The 10,347-nt window shown below is 31.7% G+C and overlaps 1 protein-coding gene across 1 annotated transcript in view; it reads right to left on the bottom strand.

The window, feature by feature from the left end:
- Positions 1-494: 494 nt before the first annotated feature.
- LOC118194097 (cilia- and flagella-associated protein 58-like) overlaps positions 495-10,347 on the bottom strand; it is a 37,642-nt gene continuing 27,789 nt past the window's right edge. The window contains exon 10 of the mRNA XM_035365293.2: positions 495-2,262. Within this exon, the coding sequence (XP_035221184.2) occupies positions 2,242-2,262 (21 nt within the window). The 3' untranslated portion in view covers positions 495-2,241. The remainder of the gene's footprint in view (positions 2,263-10,347) is intronic.

The following is a 10,347-nucleotide window of genomic DNA, read 5'->3' as shown; positions in this document are numbered from 1 at the left end:
GTCTCAGCTCTGTTTCAGGCTTGATGATCACATTGAAAATTAGGTGATGTAGTCTTGGTTGATCTCATTACCATTTGTGACTGTCAGTTTATTGATATGGAATTATGGTTTAGTACATCAGCGTTAAACTCCTTGGATGCAAGTGGTATTGACCTTGCGTTTTTTTTTTATATCAAAACCAGATCGCTGAAGATTGATGGTCAGATAAATTCTGTTTCCAGCTAAGCTCAGTAACAGAATTTCAAGTTATATCAACAAGCAAGTATTGCTGTTAGAATGTAAGTAAGTAAACTTCATTCAAAAAGAGTAACAAAAATCTACTTGTTTTCCACTTATGAAAAAGTGTTATTGGACCTTGTCAGTACTGAGAATATCAAAAGAACTGGGGAATAGTGCCAGGTTGTGACTGAGAGTTAATAGTACTAATTGGGAATATGGCAAGTTTGGGTAACTGAAAGCTACTAAGAATTTGATAAGGAAGAAAAAAAAACAAATCTGTGCTTATTTTGAAGTTTATTATAAATGTTTCATTTAAAAATTAAAGTACATTGCTACATGTAAAAATGGTTATATATGTATGTATCATACAAATATAATATAAAACAGAAATACAAATGAAAATATGATTATATATAGATATATGAATAACTGTGCCACTATTTCTATCTATGAAAAATCTGCCAGCTGAGAGAAATAAGATGGGCAGTGCAATTAAAATATGGAGTTTGGGAAGTTTACCTTATATGCATATTACTTTCATTTAAATATACTTAAGGCTTAATATTTAAGTTTTCAATTTCATATGTGTTATTACAAAAGTTTTAATTCAAGTTAGCTGAAATATCACTTTCTGATCGATAATCTAGCCTCTAGAGAAATGCAGTACATTTAATTTCTGAATAATTTTTTCATTTATGACATATTAGAATAATATTCTATACTTGATCTCTTGTGTTATATAAAATTTATTGAAATACATATTAATGCTTTCAATTGTAAAATAGTTTGAATGTATAAATCATACTTTAAAAAGTTAAATTATTTATTACATATATTAAAAGGTGAGTACTTACATTAAAAAAAATGAATTAAACTGCACACAAATTTATACAAAAATAATAACTGCATACAAACTGAAACTATTTTTCCCATAGGAATTAATGTTAGACTAATCCATTTTTGAACCACTTATGATTACATATTTAAACTTAACAGTACTTTAATACAAAATCAATGCAAATTATTAAATCTTTAAAAAAATGATACTAAACTAAATGTAAAATAGACGAATCTTAACACCTATATGAAAAGGAATGAATGGCATAAGAGGAAATTAATGAGAGAAAGATAATGTTTTTTATGAGGAGACCCTTTTCATAAAAGTGCCACATAACTGTTTTTCTGGCAAATATGCTTTCATTTTTTCCCACTTCTTTTTTCATCTCTTAGCACCACTCAGCTTAAAACTCAGTGGCTGTATGGCATTATTTTTGAAAATGCATATGCTGCAGTTCTGCTTTATCATGGTAGCATCATTACGAGAAAACTTTGCATCTTGTTCCATTTTGCAGATCAAAGAACTGGAATCTTCTTTGTATTCTTCAGAAGACATTTCTTTCACAATTGCTCTTTGCTTTTGAAGTAGTTGCAGTTTTTTCTTGTTGAGCTCATTTTTGTGGTTCTGTAGTGACTCCTCTATATATTAATTGTTAATTTTCAAGCTGAAATGTAGAGACAAGCTATTGTAGATAATAGAAGTCTTAAGTGTCAAAGCCTCTGTTTACTACACAGTCTGGCCATACTTCCTCTAATGGAATTCCTCTGAATTCATGGTTCTCTAAGTTGCTGCCAGACTTTGTTAATAAGAGTTAAACAATGAAAAATATTAAAATGATGTTTGAAGAAGTGCTGCATGTTAATTCTGTAGTACAAGTTACCTTGAAACACTGACTTGAGTGTTCATAACTTGAGATACACATGCAGACAGATTTTCTTTAGAAAGTCCTGCTGTAGGGCATCATTTGCAGTTGGCAGAAGCTATAATGCTTAGTCAAATGAAAATAAGAGGTTTAATTATATAATATAACTTGATGTATTTTAATTCATTCCAAATTGTTTAAAATCCCATTTTATATATTTATATATATATAAATCTTGCTGTTTTCAGCGCATTATTATTATAAATCATTCATTATTATACTTCATTATTATAAATTCCAGAAAGATGGTTACACTGATGATTCACGATGTCTGCTTGTGTGTCTACATAGAGAAAGAATAGAATATTTAGAATTTGTGAATTTTGATTTAAACAAGAGTAAGTGATTGCTGAAAGAAAATGGAAAACAATTTATGGAATATCGGACGTAAACATAGTATTAAAAAACTTTCTTAAAATTGGAAGTTCTAAAAGTTATCAGACTGAAAAGTTTATATAATTTCAGAAAGGTACTCTGATTATTATTTTATGCACAGATTCTAAAGTAGCAAATTCCTTTAGTATAATTTTTTTGAGGGGGCAGAATCTCATAAAAAGTACTGTGACTAATTATAACATTATATAATTTCAAGCTACATTTTTGAATTTTTAGGTATATTCACCGAATAACCCGCACCCAGTTCTTCATGAAGAAACCTAAAAGATGTATAAGCAATGCTTGTATTTTTTAAATCACGCATTTGAAGATTTGTTCTAGTCTTTTAAACAGTGGTATACCGAATTGACAAGTGATAAGGGGAACAATATGTGTGTGGGTTAAATGCTTGAGGGAGTGCATATTCTTGCAAAGAGAATGGATTGTATTCAATGCATATAACAAAAATAATACTATTGTAGGGTTTTGAGAAAAGGGGGTACAATTTGGAATAAGAATGCACTTCCAACTTGAATGAATTTGTGGAAAACAGTAACAAAATGGCTTTTCCTAGGAGAAAGTGCTGCAAACCGGGTCCTAGAAAAGTGCCAGAAGGGATTAATTCTAACAAGAAACAGTACACGTTTATTTACCTCAAAGTGGTCCAAAAAGAATGCAAATGAAAGTGAAAACTTTAAAGCAACTTTGAGTTTGTGTAGTAGATTTATAGCATGGAATAATTTAGTTCTATGAGAAAAAACACGTTTCACAAGGCTTCTGAAAGATTTGGATAATAAATTGATTAGTTTCCAGAAATAATTATTGACCTATGAAGGCAAAAAAGTATTATCGTCACATATTGGAAATATGGCTGAAATTCCAGTAATGTTTGATATGATAGAAAGTAAAGAAATTATTGTGAAAGAAGCAAACGGTTCGCATAAAAACAACAGGTCATGAAAGATCTCACTTCACCATAGTGCTTTCCTGCTTAGTGGATGGTTCAAAATTAAAACCTATGGTTATTTTTAAAAGAAAGACAATGCCAAAATGTAATTTCCCAAATTGTGTTTTCATTCCTGTTTCTGAAAAAGGATGGATGGATGAAAACAGTGTGTGTGGGTAAGAAATGTTTGCCAAAAGCATCCTTTTGCCTTAAAGAATCCAGAAATTCTTTTAGTCAGGGCATGTTCAGATCTCATCTAACGGTTAATTCGAAGAAATAATTGAAAGAGTATAATACAGACATGGCAGTTATTCCAAGTGGATTAACACCATTTGTTCAGCCCTTAGACGTGCGTATCAATAAACCATTCAAAGAAAATTTAAAATGACACTGGTATACATGGATGTTAGAAGATGAAAAAGCATTAAAACATTTACAAAAGGAGGGCAGATGTGTCATGCCAGTTCAGAAATATTGTGTGAGTGATAATAAAAGCGTGGAATAAAAGTAATTTTTCTTAATTCAAAAATCATTTAAAAAGTGTAGTAATCTAACAATCTCTAGATGGAATGAATGGAAGATGTTTTATTATTATTATTATTATTATTATTATTATTACGGATCAGAGTAACAGTGATTGTGAAGATGAAACAGAATTTGATGATGTGCTTGAAGATATAACAGAAGACAAATATGAACTTTTCATGTTACCCGCTAATGAAAATTTTTAAGTTCATAAGGTATGTCATTTCTTTTAAATAAACAGCATTTATATGCATTATAGAAATCTAATTTTTTTAATGCTCATTCCTTATTTTTAAATCTATAATTTTTATCAGTAGCATTTAATGCACACCCATAAATTTTGATCTTATTTTTGTATTGAAAGTGCATGTTATACACTGGAATATATGGTATATAGTTTTTAATGAACAATGGTATCTTCTTTATTAACTTGGTATAGTGTTCCCCCCTCTTTTCCTAACAAAAGTCATCTCTTCTTATATGTTAAACATCTTTTATAAAAAGTGCAAAAGCAAAAAAAGCTTATTATAACAGAATTGTAAGTATCTTAAAAAATCTATTCTTGCTTTTGAATATGTAAAATATTATCAATTGATCTGAGTTATTATAGTATTAAGAAAGAGCATCTGCTTTGGAAAAAAAATCAATTCCTGTCTGAATAGGAAACTTTTCTCATCATGGAGGAGGTTAGAACCTAAGTAAAACAGTCACTTAATAGTTTCATTTTTCATACATAGCAGGAAGAATACATACTGGTTGCACTTCAAGTATCAGCAAGAATATGTTGACATAGTGATTTTGTGTAGATAGATTTATAAATAAATCCATTTTTATTATACAAGGAAAAGTGATTTCTATTTCAAATAAAAAAACTATCCTCATCACAGAGATTAAAGGATGAACTTTAATCTCCACAGTGAGATTACTTTTTTAATGGAATGCAACGTCTTTTTTTCACTACTTAAAAATGAAATTGTGCTGACACAATGACCATATTACTTTAATCAGAAACATGCCACAAAACTGAAGAAATGTATTCACTTCACTGATGTAAAAGCAGACTTACATTCAATGAGCTAATAAATTAGATTTGGATCTATTAGATTATAGCAAAGCACATGAGGACTATCTGCCGAAGGGGATGCATGCCTTTGTAAAGGGCTTTCTGAGGGAAACTGGCTTTCATCCAATTTGCACATGGGAAAATCTATGAAAATGCTCATGCAGCTAGCCTGTTTGCCATGATGCAAATCTGGGTCAAATTACCAGTATTCAGTGAATTGATAACGAGTTGACATTACAAGGTGCTCTTAAATAAAAAGCTTTATATAGTCTTGTTGTGACTTACACTCTTTTTCAAAAAAAAAAAAACGAAGCACCAAGAAGGACTTTTGTGATTGTGACGAAATTTAGTATGCAAAAACGTCTTGATCGAACATGCAAATGATCAAAGCTTCAAGGCAAATGAACAGGAATTGCGATCATAGTGCACATTTCTAGTGCGCAATTTGCAAGGTCTAAAACCAGTAACAGAGGTGAAAAATTTATCTTTTTTTGTAGTTGCCATAGTAATTCACATAACATGGTAGGCTGCCAGATTTGGGTACCACAAAATATCGCAGATCTGGAGCGACAACTGATCAGTATATAATTCCTTCTCCGTATAAATATTATAATTCCTTCTCCGTATGGCAGAATGTGTCGCAGGATGACATTAGGAACCTCTACTACTCCTTGCCTCGACAAATTCAAGCATGCATTGCTGCCAGGGGCGGTTCGACCAACTACTAATTTGAACACTCATTGGGTGATTGTGAGCATGAACAGATACTATGACCTTGATATTTTAATTATTTTATTATCTCTGTATGAGCAATACACATATTCAATTTCATCAAAAACAACCACTTCCTTCATGGTGCTTCGATTTTTTTTTGCAAAAGAGTGCATTTGACTTGCCATTTTTTTATGGAGAGGAGTGCAGAATTGCATCTATCATGGGCATGGGTCTTGAGCTTCTTACAGTATTCAGGTATTAACTTTTTCTATACCTATTTTGAAGAATCCCCCAGGGAATGAGTTCAACAGTCCTCCCAACCCACTTTCCCTACCGTCAAACCACTCAAGAGGACTTTTGGCTCGTTGTCTATTTTAAATGGCCTTGTGCCCCAAAGATTAAGATCTAAGCCTTCTCCGGTATTCGAAACCAGGCCTAATGATATGAAAGTCAGGAATGTCCCCACTGTATTGATCAGTGGAGCTCCACATAACCCTGAATTTTGAATGTACAGTCACTTTCATTTTAATATATTATCTATCTCATTTTTTTTTATTTTATGATTTAGCAAAATGGTGTGCATTCAATCACTGAGAAAGTTCTGTGGTTTTGGGATAATAAATATAAATAAAGCACTACAAAAGTATGTATAAAAAAATACTATTGAATCACATAAACACCATTTTGTTCTATGACTTTTTGCCATCTCTCTGGCAACTAGAAAATGTCCTAAAAAAAAAAAAAACTATTAACTTTATTTATTAAAGAAATGATCAAGGTGCTATTTGACAGTCTCCAAAGAAGTTATCTCCAGACTGTTCAGAGAATTTTGGAGAGATGAAAATCTGAAAGGATAAGGTCTACATCAATGTGGGAGATTACACAAAATATCACAGACATGTTCAGAAAGTGTCTAACCTTCATCAGTAACTGCAGCCAAGCATTGGCATGAAGGAAGACAACTCCTCAATGATTTGTCATTTCTGAATGCTTTGCTTTGATTTCTGATTTGTAAAATTGCCTTATTTCCAAATTTATTTTGGAAACAAAAATTTATTCTAAAGGGCTACAATTCCTCTGTAGCCATGTTACAGTGAAACACCGAAATCTGGGGAATATCGACTTTCACCGGTGAATGTCAACATTCACATAATCGCTTGGTGTATGTCTGAAATATTTTCCAAATACTCTTATTTCTGACTTACACCGGTGAATGTCGACATTCACCATGTACTAATGGTGAATGTTGAACATATAAGAATATTATATTTCCTTCTCCGTAATTCATTCGCGAAAAAAAACACTTGAGATTCGGCATTAGAACTTAACAACTTAAAACACACAGTACATTCAAAATGAGAAAGGAAAATAATAGAAGTTATAAATTTACCAAATTATGTGATTCAAATCTTATTTATTGCAACAACTTAAACTATTATGACACTTTGAATAGCACAAGAGGCCCTTGCTTTTACAACTGCATTTATTTGTGGAACACTTCCTTTTGGAATGGCAGCCTGTACATATACTCCTCTCTTTTCGACTTACACCAGAGCATATCTGTCATTGTCGACATACACCAGTGAGGGTCCGAATGTAAAGAAATATTCGATCTTTCACCGACGTATTTGGTGAATGTTGACATTCTGCGGTGAAAGTCGACATTCTCCAATTTCGGTCTTTCACGGTAACAGCCATACCAATACAAAGCGCTATTCTTCTGGGATGCTGTCCTCCTTGATGTCACTAAAGAGTTCTTTTGGTGTACCCCCTGATCTTTGCCCTGCAACATTATTTATAATATCCAGTTTTCTGTTTACAGAAACCCAATTTATCGGCTTGATATATAGAAAATTATTGGTAGGAATTGCCAAACACACAAAGATAAAATATATATATACAAATAAAACCTGAAAGGTTCCAGATTTTAAATTATGTTGAAAGGGGCGTTTTTTTAGCTTTTTGTGTGTTACCTTTAATAATTAAATATCATGTTCTTTGCACTTAAAATATAAAATTCAGTTCAACAGCAATGTCACAAAATAATTTTAAAATGAGCATATCTTTATAATTTCCAATACACAGTTCTGCACGCTGGAGATAAAAAGTTCCCCCATAGAGTGTTGCCATTGTTCGCTTAGAAATCGTTGAGTTTGTTAATAAAAAATTCGTTAAAGTTTCACAAGATATGAAATCGATAATAAAACCGATAAATTTCAGATTTCAAATTTGGGCTTTCAGATGCCCATATTTGAAGTAGGATTACATCATTCAAAATTGGATGGCTGTAGGTACCGTTGTTTTACCACAATGCGAAAAACATACATACATTTATGCAGATTCTCTATTATTTAATTTCTTCAAATATAATGCAAGACTCTAGCATGTGGTGGCAACAGTTTGAAAAGTGAAACGGATATTTATAGTGAACCAACACAAAATTGTAAAACGAAAACAATATTCCTTCAGGGACATCCCTTTGAACTAAAAAAGAAAAAAACTCCAAGGTCTCTGCCAACCATAAATGAAAATAGCATATTTTTAGTCAAATATTTTGCTGAGCATCCACAATGAGTAATTGATTGGGACAAGGATATAATCATCACCAAGCCGTAGCATAAAAACAGCCTCAAAATTAGAGAAGTTTCTGAAATTACCACCAAGCTTTCAATGATCTTTAAAAGGGCTTTTTCCTTTAAATAATCATGTACTGTGTGTTTTGGAATATTTAATCTGTTTGATAGTTTCTGAACTGCATAACATGGATTTTCAATGACAGCTTCTTTGAATAGGTTCTATTTTACAAAGGATGGTCGTCTAGAGGAACATCATCCTCAAGGCTGGAATTTCTGCTCTTAAACTTCTCAAACCACCTTCAGACTATGTCATCAGAAACAGCACTTTGTCCATATATAGCACAGATTTTACAAGCGGTCTGATTAGCATTTTCTCCTTATTTTAGAAATAAAAAATCTGATATATACACCACATTACTTCCTTGTATGGAATATTAAATTATATGCATTTTTTCCTGCATTTCATTTAAACTTATTTTCTCGAATTTCATTAGAGATATATTTCTCATTCAATTAATTCAATCATCACTTCGTGGCAAGGCAAAAATACATAAAACTCAAAATATTTTCATTAAAAATTTAAAGATATAGAAAAACATAAAACAACAAATACAGTTAAAACAATTAAAAAAAGATTTTTGCAATTAAAATTATAGTTTCTACCCAAAACAAGTAATTCGGCCAACGGGCTAGAAGGTAGATTTTTCGGTGCACGAAACCAAGTTTCCTTTATGTCCCATTTGGCAAAAAGACTGAAGGTGCAGAAAGACTTAATTCACTATTCTGCTAAGTTTCAAATGTACACAAATATGTCTGCTATGGTAAAAAATTAGGCTTAGCTGCACTTAAACAACTTTTAAATTGTTGATAATTATACAACTATTGCATGCAGATTAACTAAAGGCATCAAAACCTTAACCAGAAGATAATAACATAATTCAATCATTTTTAAAGCAAAAAATGCACAGTTTAACAAAACACTGAGCTCACGGAGCCAAGTAACAGAGTGGGTATATATATATATATATATGTATTTATATATTTTTGGTGCAGCTGACTGCAACCAAAAAGGGAGGGTGCACAACTACATGTTATAGCAGTCCTACATACAAAATTTCAACGCTCTGAGGCTACTTGTTTTTGAGTTATGCGAGATACATACAAATGTACATACAGACGCCACGAAAAAATCTCTTCTGAATTCATTTTAAATTAGTTTTAGAATTTGTTTGGGGGAAAAGAGTCCTTTATTCTGTCCTTACGTACAAATGTCATGCAAAGACATCGTTAAATTGCATTCGATAGAGGTCAAAATGGATATTTCTGTTGAAATATAGTAACCGGAAATTTTCATGATTACAATACTGCCTTTACCTCGTACAAGAAAATAAAAAGCATGAACTTTTGGATTCCTCATTCTTTGCACTGCATTAGAGCAAAAGTTATTCCATATTGCATGCTAGAATTACTCACTGTGAGCAGAAAAAATTGCATTTAAACATCCAGTTTGAGCAAAGTTATTTCTTATCAAGGGCACCCTTAACTCTTAACAGTATCTGATACCCTTATCAGAAGTAGCAAAATGATTAGAAGAAAACATGCTTCAGTTTAAAAAAATTACAGATCCAATATTTAGAAACTCTTACAGTCTGCTAAAAAATACTCTTACAGTCTGCTAGAATAGTTATAGTAGCCACAATCTACACTTACTTTCATTTGTTAAAGATCCATTCCCCCTTCCAAAAGAAAAAAAAAAAAAAAAAAAAACTTGTTTTCCTCATATCTACACTGTTGGCTGTTAAAATTGCAAAATCAGGAAGGAACGATCTGACGAATGTCAAAATCACATGAAAGGAAAAGAAGTTGTGATATGCAAATGATTAGTATTTCAGCTCATTTACATCATCTAATTAAGTATTCCATAGAACTAGTGCTAATTTCTACTCCATTTATTAACTAAGATTATCCATCATTATTTCACTATTTTCTTTTGATTGCCGAAAATTCAGGAGAGAAAAATCAAAATTTCCCGGAATTGGTTGAAGTTCCCCAAATATTTGGACCCCAATCCTTTTAAGTTGATGTAAAATGAGGACACTTATTTGCCTGAGTAACTGAATATGACAGATTTTATACGCATCCAGAGAGTTGTTACAAATGAATTTCTGT

This window comes from Stegodyphus dumicola, chromosome 6, assembly GCF_044657685.1.
Source record: "Stegodyphus dumicola isolate Sdum_Otavi_A_Nest chromosome 6, ASM4465768v1".
NCBI lineage: Eukaryota > Metazoa > Arthropoda > Arachnida > Araneae > Eresidae > Stegodyphus > Stegodyphus dumicola.
Note: the sequence above shows the minus strand (reverse complement) of the source record. Positions and strands in the feature narration are given on the sequence as shown.